The sequence below is a fragment of the Microtus ochrogaster genome, chromosome 5, assembly GCF_000317375.1.
Source record: "Microtus ochrogaster isolate Prairie Vole_2 chromosome 5, MicOch1.0, whole genome shotgun sequence".
NCBI lineage: Eukaryota > Metazoa > Chordata > Mammalia > Rodentia > Cricetidae > Microtus > Microtus ochrogaster.
This window is the reverse complement of record NC_022012.1, coordinates 90081662-90098962: the sequence shown is the minus strand read 5'-3', so window position 1 is coordinate 90098962 and position 17301 is coordinate 90081662. Positions and strand designations below refer to the sequence as shown.

Here is a 17301-nt window from a genome sequence, read left to right as displayed (position 1 = left end):
TATGTCTGTGTGTATGTCTGCGGGCCAGAAGAGGGCACCAGACCCCATTACAGATGGTTGTGAGCCACCATGTGGTTGCTGGGAATTGAACTCAGGAATTTGGAAGAGCAGGCAATGCTCTTAACCTCTGAGCCATCTCTCCAGCCCCAGGTTTTTATTTTTATTTGATGACTTTACATTAGCTCTACTAGTAACGTAATTCATTCAGAATAAATTGGACATATAACCACGTTGTGCTGAGTCAAAAATACCTGAATTTAATTTGTGCGGTTTTTTATTAATTATATCATCATATTACTAAAATAGTAGATATACTTCTCCCTTTCAGTATATCTATAGAGTATCTAAGATCCCTCCCCTTTTTTGACAACATCTTTTCTTTAAGAAAAAATATTTACACTTACTTTATTTAATGTGTATGAGTGTTTAGACTACATGTCTGCATGTGCAAGCCTGGTGGCAAAAGAGGTCTGAAACTCCCATGTGTGGTGGAAATTGAACATGGGTCTTCTGGAAGAGCAGCCCATGTTTTGGTGGTGGTGGTAGTGGTGGTTTGTTTCTTGAGATAGGATCTCACTATGTAGCCTTGGTTGGCCTCAAGCTCAAGAGATCCACTGACTTCTGCCTCTGCCTCAAGTGCAGGGATTAAAGGTGCACACAAACAGGCCTGGTTCATAGTCAGTGATGTTAAACTGCTGAGTCATCTCTCCAGCCCCAGAAACCTGTATTTTCAGATCATGAAGGTTAACTGACTGAAGGTTAGCAATATTGAAGGGGGAAATATACTGTTTGACTCTGTTTACTGTTATTCAGCTTCGTTTTGAATCTGTTTTGTATTTGGAGGTACTTTTTCTACCATTAATGACTGTGGCTAGGATGGGAAAATGATATTTTCTTCTGTGCTAAATTCCTCACTGCCTTGTACCCATTTCTTTTACTCTTGTTCTCACAGCCTACTTCTGCCTGTTTTACTCATGTTGTTGGGTAGAGTGTTGTACCTAGATCCTCCTTTCATTTTACACTGTGTTTGTTTATTTGTTTATTATTTGAATTGCATGTATGTGTGTCTTCCTGTATAGACTAGCTGACCTGGAACTCTTCTGTAAAAATCAATCTGGCCTCGGACTCAGAACTCACAGATATCCTCCTGCCTCTGCTTCTTGGGTATTGAGATTAAAGTCTTGAACCACCACATAACACCTAATGTAAATACATTGTAACTGATTATAAAAATTGTATTATTTAGAAAATTATAGAGAAATGTGCAAGGTTATAGATTCAAAGTTTTTCCAAATACTTTGAGCATGTGGTTGGTTAAAGCACAGATGCAGCATCCTGAGGTGTAGAGGGCCGATTTTGTTCTCAGCCTTACCCGTTCTTCCTCTTGTGCTTCCTGATCTCATTTGATTATACTGCCCTCATGTGACTACTCAACTCAGGAGTTTACATTACTGCAAAACCACTGTTTCTTTTGTCTCTGCCTCTGAATGTCTCTCCATTCTCATTGCTAATTGAAGATACTCTTTACCAGTTGCACACACACACCTCCTATACCTAAATTATCGCCATAGTGTGTGCAACCATCTTAAAACCCTTAAGAAATATCCAAGCAAAGCCTGGTATTTTTGTTTATATTCCCTGTATTAGTCTGGGTTCCCTAGAGGAACAGAACTGATAGAGTGATTCTGTAGAAAAGGGGTCTACTAGAGTGACTTAGAGGCTGCTAGTCCATCAGTGGCTGTCTGTGACAGGAAGGCCAAGCATCAGTAGTTGTTCAGTCCCCGAGACTGGCTGTCTCAGCTGGTCTTTGGTCTGTGTTGGATCCTGAAGAGGTGTGTTCCACTGCCAGTGAAGGACAGCCTCCCAAGCAGGATAGAAGGACTCAGCAGGGAGAGTGAGGGCAAGCAGGTGAAAAGCAAAAGCTTCCTTCTACCATGTCTGTTTATGTAGGCTGCCACCAGAAGGTGTAACCCAGACTTAGGACAGGTCTTCTGACCTCAAATGATCCAGTCAAGAACCCCTTTCACACACAGAGGCAGGTGTGCCCAGCTGCTTGGATTTTAGTTGATTTTAGATGTAGTCAAGTTGACAACCAAGATTAGCCATCACGAGTTCTCCCTTTGTCAACTTGACACACAATCACATCTCCTTATATTTTCAGTTTCCGAATCAAAACAAAACCCAGGTCTTAATGACAACATCACTATCCCATGTACAACAGTGAGTCTTTCTCCTCGCCCTTCCCACATGGACCTGCAGCCTTTACAAAGGTAACTGTTCACTGGGGAAAGGAAGTAATCAGACTTTCCAGGGTCTGTTGGATATAGGTTCTGAATTGACAGTGATTCTGGGAGACCCCACCCAAGAAGCATTGTGGACTTATGGAGGGCAGGTGACTGATGGAGTTTTGGCTGATACCCAACTCACAGTAGGTATAGTGACTTTCCAGCTCTAGGATGTATAACTGGGACAGATAAACTTAAAAGTTGGCAGAATTCTCACAGTGGTTCCGTAACTGTGGAGTGAGAGCTGCTGTGGTTGGAAAGGCCGAATGGAAACCATTTAGAGTTGCCTCTACCACATCCCTAGAAGAAGTGTCACCAGCAAAGACTTGAAAGGTGCAGGGCAGTGGTTCCCACCACATCGCCCTTTAACTGGCCTGGACTAAAGACCGCTGGATGGTGGAGAATGAGACTTGGCTGAAAAAATTTAATCAAGTAATGTCTTAGTTACTTTTCTGTTGTTGTGAAGAGACACCATGACCATGGCAACTTACACAAGAAAACATTATAGTTTTAGAGGTGAGCTCATGACCTTCATGCCTGGGAGCATAGAGTGCAGGCAGGCAGGCAGGCAGGCAGGCATGGTGTTGGATAGTAGCTGAGAGCTTAAGTCTTATCTGAAAGTTGGAAGCAGAGAGACACACCATACCTGCCGTGGGCTTTTGAGGCCTCCAGGCCTGAGTGAGGCACCTCTTCCAAGGCCACACCCAGCCCTTCCCAAGACAGTTCTATCAATGGGGGATCTAGCGTTCAAACACAGGCGCTTAAGGGCCATTCTCATTCAATCCACCACAAGTACTGACTCCTATTGCAGCTGCTGTACCAGACGTGCTGTCCTTACTTGAGCAGATTGTACCACTTGGTACGCGGTATGCAGCTGTTGATTTAGCAATGCCTTCTTCTCGATACCTGTTCATAGGGGTCAGCAGAAGCAATTTGGCAAAGGCAACATTATACCTTTATATATCTCAATGGTATATTAACTCTTCTGCCCTCTGTCATAGCTTACTTCGAAGGAATCTTGGTTATCTGTCTCTAACACAAAATATCACACTGCTATACTATATTGATGACAATACTTATTGGACCAAGTAAACAGGAGATAGCAACCACTTTGGACTTGTTGGTAACCATATATGCATCAGAGGATGGGAAATAAATCCAACCCAATTTAAGGGGCTTCCTCCTCAGTGAAATTCTTAAGAGTCCAGTGGTATGGAGCATGCAGATTTTCATTCTGAGGTGAAGGATAAGTTATTTCACTTGGGTGTGTTACTCTGGCCCATATATATACCAAGTGACTTAGAAAGCTGAGAGCTTCAAGTGGGGCCTCCAGGCTGTCGTGCAGGCTGCTCTACCACTTGGACCATATGATCCAGCAGACCTGATGGTACTTATGGTGGTAGTGGCAGATAGGGATACTGTTTGGAGACTTTGTCAGGCTCCTATAGGTGAACCACAGAAGAGACCTTTGGGATCTTGGAGCAAGTATCTACCATCATCTGAAGACAACCATTCTCCCTCTGAGAGTCAGCTCTTGGTCTGGTTTTGGGCCTTAGTGGAAACTGAGTATGTGGCAGTGGGTCACCAAGTTATCATGCAATCATGAGAGGGCAGCATTATCTGACCAACCAAGCCTCAAAGTAGTACAAGCCCAGCAGCGCCCATTTGATTTGGCCCAAGTAGGTTTTGAAGGCACAAGCAAGTTTCATGAAGAATTTGCCCAAATGCCTGTGGTTTCTATCTCCATAATAATATGCATAACTTCTTGCTTCTAATTCAGTAATTAAAATAACATGTTTTTAATTGAACATAAACCTTCTGTAGGTGGGGCGGCCCTAGAGCAGCAGAGTAGCAGGAGCCTTCTACACAGAGGACAGCCTGGGCTCAACAGGGTCAGTGAGAACTTAGCTAGCTCTGAGACCTGGGGCTGTCCTCACTGTGAGAAGAGACAGTTCTGGGAATGTTTGGGAAGCACTCTAAATCCATTGAGCAGGGTGCCTAGTGCTCCGTAGGCACTTGGTAAACATTAACCTTTCTGATCCACTCTGGTTTGATAGGTACTGTTTGTTACTGTTTGAATATCTTTCATTTCCTGCTCCCTAGACATAGGAAGCTCAGGGTCTAGTTTGTCATGGGGAGGGAGGGTGAAAACTGTTGCTGTTGGTTTTAGAAGAGAGAAAGCAACCAAAGAAGCAAAGGTGAATTTGATACTAGCTGAAGAAAACCGCAAAGTATCGAAACTTTTCTTTGACATTAAGTCCCAGAATAAGTGCCCTTCTTTGTTAATTTCTATGGTGAGCCACAGCATGCATGCAACTGCAGCTCCCCTTTAGGGACACATTGAGATAATAGTGGTTTGTGCTCCTTTGTCTCTGCTTCTCATCTTCATTCTTCCCTATTCTGTGACCTACTTCTGAGTCCTCCAAAACTGCCGAAGACTAATACGCTCCTCATGGCCAAACAAGCAGCCCTTCTTCTTTCTTCAGCCTTCTGATAGTGAAGCTCTTTGGTTTCCCTGGCAGTGTTGTCTCGTTAGCCACTGTAGTTGGCCTTTCTCGTCAGATTTTCTCGTGGGGTCTGCCAGCCCCTAAATAATGACATGGAGACTTCTTATGAAAACTTGACCTTTTGCTCAGACTTGTCCACAACTAACTTTTATAATTTAATTAACCTGTTTCTATTAATCTACATTTTGCCACATGGCTTTTTACTTGTTGGCATGGTCATATCTGATGGCAACAGCCAAAGTCGTAAAGATCCAGCAAAGTGGAGCGGCACCATGCTGCCGTGCCACTTTTGGTTTTGCTCTCCACATGTTGGATACGCGAGGGGACTTTTAATATTTATACAATTTGATAATCAAAGTAAACTTTAAAATGTCACCAGGATTGGATAGGCTAGAGGAGCTGGCCACAGATCAGATTGCAAGCCTCTTCCTACTGTACACTCAAGTGATTATGTGGCACATACAGCAACAAAGTTACCTCTGCCCACACAGAAATTTATATTGATGGGCAAAGAATGGTGTGGATAAAAAGATGAGGTGTCAGAACTTCCCGTTTTAGAAAAGTTAGTTTGTGTAGAGCCACTGTGGTGTTTTATGACCAAGGAACAAAAGATTTCCATGATTCATGTAAATAAATTCTATAAAGATATAAAATGTAGACACTGTATTATGCCAGAAATTGAATAATAACTGTAGCAGCTTTGGCCTGATGAGTTTTCTTGGGCACTCTGGCTACTTAGAGTTGATAAACAGCTCAGGACATGGCAAACTGCCCAGGCAGGCTTGAAGATTTTCTGTCTATTGTCCTTAAAGCCCCAAAAGCTGGCAGTCTGAGAATGGGCTGTCATATGCCTCGAGAAACTTAAAAGTTGTGTTACAGGGTTGATGAGTAAAAATGATAATTTTTTTCTGTCATGGCTCATCAATGATGACTAAACTTATGACTCCAGTGTGCAAGAGGAAAAGCTAAACACATGTCTGAAACCAAAAATGATATGATCTGTATTTTGGAACACATGAATCTCTCCATGCTTACTAAATTCTGTATAAAGAGGCACTCTTGCTGCTACTCAGTCAGGCTACAGGATTCTCTCAACAATCATGCCTGGCTCATCATCCCCCCCCCCCCCCCCAAAACACACACACGCCAGCGCACCTTACCTCCTCTCTGGGACCTGGTTACTGCCGGGGCTGGTCCCTGGAAATCTGTCTTCCATTCTGTATGTCTGACTCCATTCCTGTCTTTCTGGTGGCTCCTTGTGCACCTAGATTCATCCCTTGTTCTCTCTCTGCCCAGAAGTCCTACCTAACCTCTCCTGCCTAGCTATTGGCCATTCAGCTTTTTATAGTGCAAACAAATATCATGCAACATTTCCTCCTTTTTGTGTAAAAAACTCTTAACACAGTAAAATTATATATGCAGTAATAACAATTATCAAATAATGATTACATTCATAATGTCTAGTTCATTTGTATTTGGCGATTCAGAGAAATTACTCTTTTACCTATCCTATCTTAGTGAGTTCAAAGTTTTATACCTAAACCACTTTCTATCATAACTTGTATTGCTTACCTAAAAATACCTTTTTAGACCTTAAAACAGTTTCTTAAATAACTTAAACTCTTATGTCTCTCATTCTTATAAACTTTACATCTTTTATAAGTTTCTTTTTTGACTTTAGTAACAAAGAAAATGATATAACTGTCTTAAGTCTTCAACACTATCAGAGACTCAAGAAGGATATAGTATTACCTGAGTAAACAGGAAGTGTAGAGCAAAACCTTCCAGAACTAACAGAGACAGCTTCTGCCTAGACAGTCACCCAAGGTTACTCTGTAATGTTGGGGCATCCATCTTAGGTCTGCAGGCCTAGAAGATCAGACAGACTGTGAAACAGGAATTTTAACGGACTGTACTACTTTGTCTTAGCAAAGTTCAGCAGTTGCTTTCTTTTGTGTCCTGTTTGTCCAGTTTGGACAGTATATTGTCAGTAATTGAGGCAAGGGCAGTTCTTGACCTAGTTTTGCTACAAAGGTAGCAAACTCCATATGGAGGTTCTTCAATGCCCTCCATCCTTTTATGAAGTAAATTGGTGCTGCAAGGAGCAGGCATGTTTCAATGTCATGAATAGCCTTTATGTTATTAAAACACGTTTAATGGCATGTTCTGTGGGTTTCTGAAGTTCTGAAAACCAATTTTATATCTAAAATATATCTCTGATGGACCTTGATGGGAAGAGACAACACTCAGTCTCATTCTGAGATTCCTGGAGGCAGGATCACCATTTCAGATTGAGGTAGAGGTAAGAGCCAGTGGCTGTTTTGCTTTTCTGACCTTCACGTTGAACCTCAATATGTCTCTTGGTTTTTATTAATCATGCTTCACGTTTTATCCCGTTGCATCCCTACATGTAGCCCTTCCTTTGGGCTAGTGTAGGCCTTCATCATTTCTTGCTTGAATACTATTAGCAATCCAACTTTAAAAAACTTGCTGCCCCTTTCAGCCCATCTGCCACAAATTGCCAGCCATTCAATACCTCTATTTGCACAGTTAGTTTTATTCTATTGCTTTTGGGATAGATTGTTATACATTGGCAGAAGTGGCCCATTATATTTAGGTCCCTGTGCACTGTTCCTTGGGTTCTTTCTGCTGTGTGCATCATTCACTGTGAGAGTACCAGCCCACTTGTAGTACCTTGTACGTGTCACTCTACCCTCACATATGCTTTTCAACATGCCCTTTTGTTGGGTTTCTGTGGCCTTGCAAACTCAAGTTTGTTTTGCTGACACCTCTGCTTCCTTGTGTTTCCATAGCCATCTTTGCACTTTTTATATCTGTTAGGCCATGGGCTCCCGGAATGTAGCATCATTCGTTGTTCTGGTCTGTGATAAGACTAAACTCAAGACTTTGTATTACTATATGCTTTAATTACAAATTTTTAAAAATCTTCAATTCTATTTTTCTTACTAGTTTATTAATGTTTATTGTGTCTTGGTGACTATTATTGAAAGTCAACTTCTCAAGACTGATTCTCATGAATAATTTAATGTTACTAATGCTTATATTGTATCTATTTTGAAATACTTTAATTTACTCCTTGTAGCTATAATGATCCAGCCTTCTATGAAGAATGCAAACTGGAATACCTCAAGGAAAGGGAAGAATTCAGAAAAACCGGAGTTCCTACCAAGAAGAGGCTACAGAAGCTTCCCACAAACATGTAGGCAAATAGTGAGTCAGGAAGCCACTTGCAATATAACCTAAAAATAGTGGACTGAAAAAAATGTTTGCTCACCTAATCATGAACTACCGATTCTTTTGTATGAAATAAAATTATTTCAGAGTTCTAGTTTATTAAATATGGGATAGGAGGAAAACTAAATGGAATGTTTTCTGTTTTTTGTTGTTGTGTTTAAGTTCTTCCACAACTCTGACTGTAGGTACAGAGCGGATGGTCTCAGAATTCCATAAGTACATTACCTTCTTCCAGTCATGCAGGCTGAAGCCTAGCATAGGACAAGAGCCATCAACTCTGCTCATGGTAACTGGACTTCACTCTAACACTGAGTGTGCTACTATGGGCACCAGTCCGTGTCTGTGACAACTTAGCCAGCCTTGCCAGAAGATTGGGTATATAGGCAGGGCTTTGGCCTTTACATGGGCTTATTTGAAAACACAGATGAAGTTAGCTGAATTAATTTTCTGAAACCTTTGATGGAAAAGTTTCTGCACTATGTTTCTTGATCTTTTCAACTTCGTATAATCTCTGACTTTAAGAAGTTGTCAAGTGTGAACTTCTGTAACACTGGGGATTCGGGAGGAGGAACTGTGGTTAAGTTTCTGCTCCAGTGTGTTAATTTGAGCCTTGGCTGGGCTTATTTATTTATTTATTTATTTATTTATTTATTTTTTCCACCATGTTCTTAAACAGAAAGATAAGATTTAGCTTTGGCTCCAATCCCATGAAAACATTTTTTTTTTTTCATTCAAATGTGTGCTAAGTTTCACAGAGTACTCACCAAAAACTGTTTTACTCCTGTCAAAGAATCCATTTTCTCAGACCACAGAACAGTAAGAGGTGGCCAAAGGCGAGCAAATACAGTAAGTCTAGAGACTACAGAATGAAGAGAGTCTGTTGCCACTGGTGCATCTTATAATTCACAGGGCCACAGTTCTTGTTTTCAGTGACTCAAAGAAAAGGTGTAGCAGTTGTTGTAAGAAGTGAATGAAGTTGTAACAAGATTTTTTTTGTGTGTCATATAATCAATAGGTATTAGACAAATTGCTTATAGTCATCTCTTGTACCTGCTGCAGATGTATCTTTGGTATACTGGGTTTCAGCAGTTGCACACTCACAGGGCATGTTTATTCTTGACTTACATATGTATTCAGTTTTATTTTGGCCTTAACTCAATACAAGAATCTTTAGAGGTGTAGGTTTTTCTCGGGCTAATAACTTATCAAGAGGGAGGAACAGGTACTCCTTCTAGTATTGAGTTACAGGTGTGCTTAACTGGATTTCCTTACCAAAAGAAACCCAGCTATTCCAGAAAATTTCAAGGGAAACACTTTGGAGTGTTAGGCTAATATGAAAAGGACTAATAAAAATGCCAAATTTAATGAATCACAAAATACAGATAGTACCATGCCACCTCTTCAACCACAGGGTTGACTAAGTGTATACTTAAGCATTTCTGGCTAGGTAAAAATATTTCGGGGTTCATCTTTTCTAGCTAAGGACTCTTACACAGGTCATTAACACTTAAACTGTTAAGAGCATTAATCCAGCTGTTCTAGCATTCCTTTTTGATAACTTGTTACTACTAGGAAGAGGGAATGTTTGAGAAATAAAATTAATACCAGACTTTGGAAATATACATAGGCAAGGACATTATTTCACATCCAACTCCATTTTAAAAACAAAAATAATTTTAATTAAAACAATTTCTTGGCATTGTTCAAAACATTATAAGCCTCTGTTTACAAAGGAAAACTTCTAATATTGGTTTAAAAAAAGGCAAACCAGTAAGCTACATTAGACACAAAACAGATGATGGACAGCTCCATAGCCACATGAGCAATGTCTCTGCTTTTATTACACAGGTAGTTAGTTCCTTCAGTGAAAGCCTGGAGTCTTGTATTTGCTTTATGCATATTGGGTCTTGTTGTGTTACTTGGCAGGAACCTGTACTCCCTTGAGTGAGCTGGGTTCATTGGTCAGAACACATTCCAGCATCGACATCAATTCCATTAATCATGGACAGGCATGAATAAGTGAGTGAGATAAACCAATAAAAAAATAACTGGTGAATAATGAACACTGTTGGGCTGTGTATGATACTCAGTAATACGAGATCTGAAATCCTTTAAATTCAGGATATATGAAATGCCACTGAGGAAGTCTTACGTCAAACGGGTAATACATGATTACTAATACTCTTAATGCTTCAACCCTGGAGGAATTTAGATGAATTTCCACATGAAACCATCTTTGTTATTTCCTTAGTTACTCACAGGTGACTTGCCAATTAGAATGAATTTGGATATATTTCATAATTAGACAGCACAAAATTTAGTTCTAGATGCAGTTAAATAAAAATCACTTTCTCAGATATCATACCACAGTATCAAAGCTGCTCTGTATAAGACAAACAGCTGTCCTGCCGAAAATGACCATGACACACAAGAGGTCACTAAAGATGCTGCTCTTTCCACTTCTGACTGCATGTTGTGTAGGTTTATATAGTTTACTCACACACCATATCATTTTTAACTACTTAGGATTTGAATATAGTGGGGAAAAGTTGGCCTCAATGGTCATTAGTTCAAGTCTTAGAATTCAAATTGCATTTTAAAATTGTATACACATTTTACGTAAAAATGATTCTAAATCTTAAAACTTGAAACACAATAGCATAGGTTTAACCTACTTTTATTCTATTTCAAATTCTTATGCATCAGGAAGTCAACGGAACACAACCTATTCACACTGCCATTTGCTTCTCGATACAATCTGAACCAGCAGACATGGGTTTTTTTATATTAAAGGCTGCTTTTTATTTAATGAGTAGGTATTTAGGCAGGTCACATACTTTATGAAACCATGTCTAGAATTTCCATTTCCATTCTTAATCCAAGAAGCAAAACCTTTTAAGTGTTATTAAAGGTACAACTGGAAGTTTTCATACTGGAAATCCACTACATATAATGTTGTACAGAATGTACAAATGTACATATTGGAGAGCTGCAAGGTTTTATTCAAAGTCCACTTCCAGTCTAAATAACTTCTTGGTAAACCAGTGGGAGTTGGCGTCCTCCTGTTCAAATCAAGAGTCCCATCAAATTAACTTTTGTAAAGACAGTTCTGATTATGTTGATCCAAGTAATGCAGTGGTGGCAAGTTGGGTAAAGGTAAAGTTTTGTTTTTATTTTCGCCAAATGCTGTCTCACTTGATTTAGGAGGGCTTGGGAATACCCAAGAATTATCATCCAGAGAATTTCTGCCATAGGAGCTGTGCTCCTGTAAGTCTGTACCATCATTAGGAATCCGTCTCTCATTATCTGTCCACGACTGAAGAACTGCTTTCTCTGATAAAACCTTTATATCTCCTGGTAAAGGACATGGAGCATAACAAGCAGCTTTGCCATTTGGTGACAAAGGGGGATGTCTTTTGTATGTTGCAGTAAAATTTGTCAAGTGCAATTTCGTGCTGTCTCTCCCAGGGTCTTCAACACATCCTGCTGGGGTGCAGGCTACAAAGGAAGCACAGGCTAAGTGTCAGTTTCCTAGCAGTTGTGGCTGTAAACATGTCATATACTAACTCTGTAACTGACACTAACACGAACACTGCCAGTTCAGTATGTTCATCAGGAAACTGGTTTGGAGATTCTGAACAGATCTGAGTTCTGACAGACCACATACTTACTGCCACTGAGTTAAGGTCATTCACTCAGCTGCAAGTGGATGTAGGAGTCCCTTCCTGCCGTGTCCTGCTGATGCAGAGTCTCCAAGACATAGAAAGTGTCATCTCTTTACAAGGCAAAGACCAGTAAAGCTCTTGGCCTTCAATGTGGCGAGTTTTAGAGCATATTGGTGCCAGTGGGGACTGAGAATAGTAGCGGTTTTAAATATATTCCTTTGCTTATTCAAACTTCTCTGTGGGAGAGGGGCCAAAAATAACTTATTTTTATAAATATACTTTGAATTCTTAAGAATCAAATGAAATTTTAACATATATTCAATGGTTTTTATGGATAAAGCTTTAAGTTCAATTTCTTAGAATAAATACAATGATTAATATAATTCTGCTTTAGTCAACAAGCAGGTCAACATAAAAGGAAATAGGTCTTTCATGCATTCAATGGCTTAGGAAAGACCGCTGTGAGTAGTATTTCGCCACAGCCAGTGCAGGCACACCGCAGCATCTTCTACTCTTCTCATTCAGTCTGCTACAGTTGGAAGCTACATTTTTTCTCAAGGCTGACCAAGTGGACTGAAGGCGTGGTTGCATGCAACCTAATTACTTATGTGTGGGTGTGAGCATAAGAATGCAGGTACACACGCGTGAACATGAAGGTCAGAGGACAACTTTCCAGACTTGGTTCTTTGCTTCCACTGGTTCTTTCCTTACACTTGTAGGTGAGCCCTTCCAGCCGCAGAGCCATCTTGCTGGGTCAACTCATGTAATTTTAGAAGAAACAAATTGAAACATTTGGGTGGGGGAGTAGGTGAATAGAGAGAAAAAACTGAAAGTAATTAATTCTTCTGGGCAGTAGTGATGGGCAGGTCAGGAGTAAGTGAGCCATAACCCTTCTACTTAAAACCATGACTTTAGGGACTCGTGACCCCTGGTCACCTGGACTTAACACTGTTGAAGGAAATGTTCTAGAAACTGACAGTGCAAAGGCATTAAAAGCCTGTGTTCTCAGCCAATTAAGAAGGAAGACAAAATGGAAAGAGTTCTTTTTTCTGCTGCTTTGGAACACACTACTTCTGATGTAAGTTGTACTGACAGCTTGCTCCACACTAGCTGATGCCCTCTAAGGGCAGTCTGACTTCTGCTATCCACCTATGGTGTCTTCATAAGTAAGCTGAACTACTGGAGAACGAGGGAAGGTGAACCATAAATTAGGTTATGCTTGCCTAACACCACATTAATTTGCCTGATTCTTAAGTACCCAACACTGCAGAAATCAAAAGAAACTTTGAATTCCTTCCCCTCCCCCCAATGTGAAACATTTCCCTTACAAACACTCCTGAGAATATTTTTGAAAGAATTTTCTTGTTCTCCTTTAGGACAATCAGAGGTGCAAATAACAATTTCAAATTAGATGCTGATCACCTTTCAAAGTCATCACATTCCTTTGAGAAGTAAACTTAAGGCATTGAATGTATACTGTATGTGTCAGACAAACCTTTCCTGCAATGGGAGATGCAAACACTCACAAAAACAGCGCTGACAAAAGTGCCCACTACTAAGTTAACAAAAGCTCAAAAGCTTTGGTCAAACATTGCATGTAAAAAGAAAGCAATGAAAAGTTTTTGTTGAGTCTGCCTTCAATCAGACATCCTGTATGGAAAAGAAAGTCTCTAAGAAGATGTCAGGAACTAAATGAATCAGAGTTGTTTTGAAAATGAAGAGCTAGGTCTTTGGTATACTTCACAGTACTGAAATGAAACTTTGGTTTGGAGTTCTTTTTAAATATATAGTTGTGGTGAAGGGCCAACTAGAGCAAACCTAACACCTCAGCCTTACACATGAGCAACACTTGGCTGAGAAAAGCCACAAGGGGAAAGAATATAGTACTGAAGAAAAAACACCAGCAACACCTTTATGTGTGAAGCTGACCAGCTAGAGACTGAAGCCGCAGCAGGGAATGGGTGGAGTGGACACACTGCACACAGCCTGTGTATCACAGTCATCGGATGAGATTTTGCTAAGATAAAGTAGCTAGCTGATCCTCAGACAGTGTGGCTGGAGTCGGCATCTCCAGCCAGCAGGGACTTGCCTTTCTTGACTGCAGCTGAGGTCTTCAGTTTCCTGAGTAGTTCTGCTTGCACCTGCGTCACCAGGTGTAGGTTAGACATCTCCCTCTTCAGCTCCCAGTATGTGTGCTGCATGTTATCACTAAAATGGAATTTTAAAAACAAGTTATACTAGTCCTTCTTATGTGTAAAGGGGAATAACTTTACAAGCAAGCAGGTTTATTTTTATATTGTTTTCTGACAATATAAATGAAACTAAATATATTTAATTGGAATGTTTTAAGTGAAAAACACCTAGGGATAACATTGCCCCAATTTCAAGCAATAGCTACTGTAACAAGCAGATTATGATAAACATTCTAACCAGTGAGTTTCTTACTGGCTCTTAAAACCAAGGGTTTATTTTAGCCAAAACTGCACAGTGCTGTTAGTAAAATTAGTAACTAGTAAGAAATATGTTCCTCCTTTGTCAATCTGATCAAGAATAAAATTGCATTTATTCATGTCTGGTCTCTGAGTCCATCTTTATCTTTGGATTGTTTTGACACTGTGAAATGAAGTAATGAGGAGATACCCGAGACCACATTACGGCAAAATTGAGGCTTCATGCATTACATTCTTTATGTCTGACTGGGCTGTCTCATACTGTTGGTTCTAAACCAATGTGACATGACAGCACAAGACATTAGGAGTCACATGACTTTCCCCATAACTAAGCAGCAGCTAGAGAAGCAGATTATAGGAAACAGAACTTCAAAATGCCTTTCCATAGTTTTATAATGAAAAGGATTTTATCTCAGAATCTGAAATTGTTTTATATCTAATTTTAAAAGCTTTTATTGTCCATTAAATTCTCTTAGGCTCATGATTTTCTTTAGGTTCGTAATTGCCAACTAAGTGAACTGAAATCTTCAGCACATATTCTTTTACTGCACAGTCTCATACCTGAATTAGTCAATGTAAGAACTGACTCCATAATATTAGAACAACCACTATTACAGGTTCGAGAATGTAAGTAGTATGGGAAGAAAACAAAGCAAACACGCTACCTCATGCTTCAATTTTTTTCTATCTAATAAATAGAACTTAAAAGGGATAACCCTGAAATCTGAATCTAGTATCTAATTAAAGAAGCAATAGGTATTTTAAAACAAGTTAAATTGTGTGAGGTAAAATTTTACCTCTTTTAACATTGTATTTCTACCCTACTTGGGCTGCAGTTTTTGTATTATGAACTATACTGCTTTGAAAAAAAAATCTCGCATTTTAAATATCATTGTTTATCCTCTGGTGTATTTAACCAGCTCTACCTCAGAACCAGTAAACAATGGAGATGCTTTTTACAACTGCTGTTGTATAAAGAAGTCTGTCTTCAGTGTGAAGAAGATTGCTGGTTCCATGTAAAATTCTGGGCAGTGGATAGTTTCAAAAGAGTCATTTCAAAGTTGGGTCCTCTACTGAAACTCAGGCACACAGGCATGAATAATATAGTTTGAAAATAGTTTATTGTTATAAAATGGTGAATTTGAACCTAACTTTAAAAATATTCATGATACTTGGGTACTCAAACACCAAGTACACGTCAAGTAAAAGATGATTATAAAGGTGTTAGTATCAATACCTAAAGTACATGTTAAAAATTCAATTTAATGGGGCTGGAGAGATGGCTCAGAGGTTAAGAGCACTGAGGTCCTAAGTTCAATTCCCAGCAACCACATGGTGGCTCACAGCCATCTATAATGAGATCTGGTGCCCTCTTCTGGCATGCAAGCATACAGGGAAGGAATGTTGTATACATAATAAATAAATAAATCTTTAAAAGATTTCAATTTAATGATGATTGCTTAAAAATGAGGGTAAGATGAAACTACATCACCAAAATTTGTCCTTTGCTCTTAGTGTCACCTACACTAAAACTACAGATTAAAAAGATACGTGGACTGTGGGAGAAATACCTAAGAAACGGCTCAGAAGTTCAAGAGTGTTGGATGGAGGCTGCTTGTGGTTCCTGGCCGCCTGGCTAGCTTAGACCCGAAAATAATCACACAGAAACTGTACTAGTTAAATCACTGCTTGGCCCATTAGCTCTAGCTTCTTATTGGCTAACTCTTACATCTTAATTTAGCTCATTTCTATTCATCTGTATATCACGACGAGGTCGTGGCCTACCAGCAAAGTTTCAGCATGTCTATCTCTGGAGGCCATGGCATCTCTCTGACTCCACCCTTCTTACTCCCAGCATTCAGCCTAGCTTTCCCTGCCTACCTAAATTCTGCCTTGCTATAGGTCCAAAGCAGTTTCTTTATTTTTTTTTTTTGCCAATTTAAATATTATTAGACATTCCATTTTCCACCTGTTTTATTATAGACATTGCATTTTCCACTTAGGATACAGTGCTTATAAAGTGCAATGCTTACTTCACTGTCTGTGCACACGTTCTATGTTCAAGTATTGAGAATGCCCAGTAAATTTATTGTAGCAGTTTGAATTTGAAACTGCCATGTAACTTGCTAAATTTGGGTCCTTCAAATATTTCCTATGGAACAATGCTACACCTCTACTTGGATTGACTTAATCCACCGGCCCTGAAGAAGCACCACCAGATGGAGGAGCTCCTCCACCAGGGAAGCCGCCAGCAGTCTAGTACAGGCATCCCACCAGCAGTCTGGTACAGCTTGGTAATGATAGGGTTGTAGACTTTCTCCAGTTCCTTCTGCTGGTGTTCAATTTCTTCCTTCTCTGCAGTCTGGTTCTTATCCAGCCAACTGATGATCTCATTGCACTTGTCTAGGATCTTCTGTTTGTCCCCATCATTGATCTTTCCTTGAAGTTTCTCATCTTCAACTGTTGCTTTCATGTTAAAAGCGTAAGACTCCAGGATAAGGTTTTCTTGGAGGAAACCTTATCTCCCTGCTTTTCATCTTCAGCTTTGTATTTCTCAGCTTCCTGGACCATGTGCTCAATATCCTCCTTGCTCAAGCGGCCCTTGTCATTGGTGATGGTGATCTTGTTCTCCTTGCCTGTGCTCTTATCTACAGCAGAAACATTGAGGATGCCATTGGCATCGATGTCAAAAGTGACTTCAATCTGGGGAACACCACGGGGTGCTGGAGGGATGCCTGTAAGTTCAAACTTTCCAAGCAGGTTGTTATCCTTGGTCATGGCTCATTCACCTTCATACACCTGAATGAGCACACCCGACTGGTTATCAGAGTAGGTGGTAAAAGTCTGAGTCTGCTTGGTAGGGATGGTGGTATTGCGCTTGATGAGAACAGTCATGACTCCACCAGCAGTTTCAATACCAAGGGAAAGAGGAGTGACATCCAAGAGCAGCAAATCCTGAACATTCTTAGACTTGTCTCCAGATAGAATAGCTGCCTGGACAGCTGCACCATAAGCAACAGCTTCATCAGGGTTGATGCTCTTGTTCAGCTCTTTTCCATTGAAGAAGTCCTGCAGAAGCTTCTGAATCTTGGGGATTCTGGTAGAACCACCCACCAGGACAATATCATGGATCTGAGAC

The 17301-nt window shown here is 40.1% G+C and overlaps 2 protein-coding genes across 8 annotated transcripts in view; one reads left to right on the top strand and one right to left on the bottom strand.

Moving 5' to 3' along the window:
• The window catches only part of Cmc1 (C-X9-C motif containing 1), an 81888-nt gene extending 73719 nt beyond the window's left edge, over positions 1 to 8169 (top strand). Inside the window, exon 4 of the mRNA XM_005348068.3 lies at positions 7896 to 8169. Coding sequence (XP_005348125.1) covers positions 7896 to 8016 — 121 coding nt within the window. The 3' untranslated portion in view covers positions 8017 to 8169. The remainder of the gene's footprint in view (positions 1 to 7895) is intronic.
• A 1532-nt stretch (positions 8170 to 9701) lies between these two features.
• The window catches only part of Azi2 (5-azacytidine induced 2), a 24834-nt gene continuing 17234 nt past the window's right edge, over positions 9702 to 17301 (bottom strand). For all 7 annotated transcript variants that reach the window (XM_005348067.2, XM_026779373.1, XM_013346578.2 and 4 more), the window contains 2 exons: positions 13802 to 13920; positions 9702 to 11545 (listed from right to left, as the gene is read on the bottom strand). In XM_005348067.2, the coding sequence (XP_005348124.1) occupies positions 11136 to 11545; positions 13802 to 13920 (529 nt within the window). In that variant the 3' untranslated portion in view covers positions 9702 to 11135. The remainder of the gene's footprint in view (positions 11546 to 13801; positions 13921 to 17301) is intronic.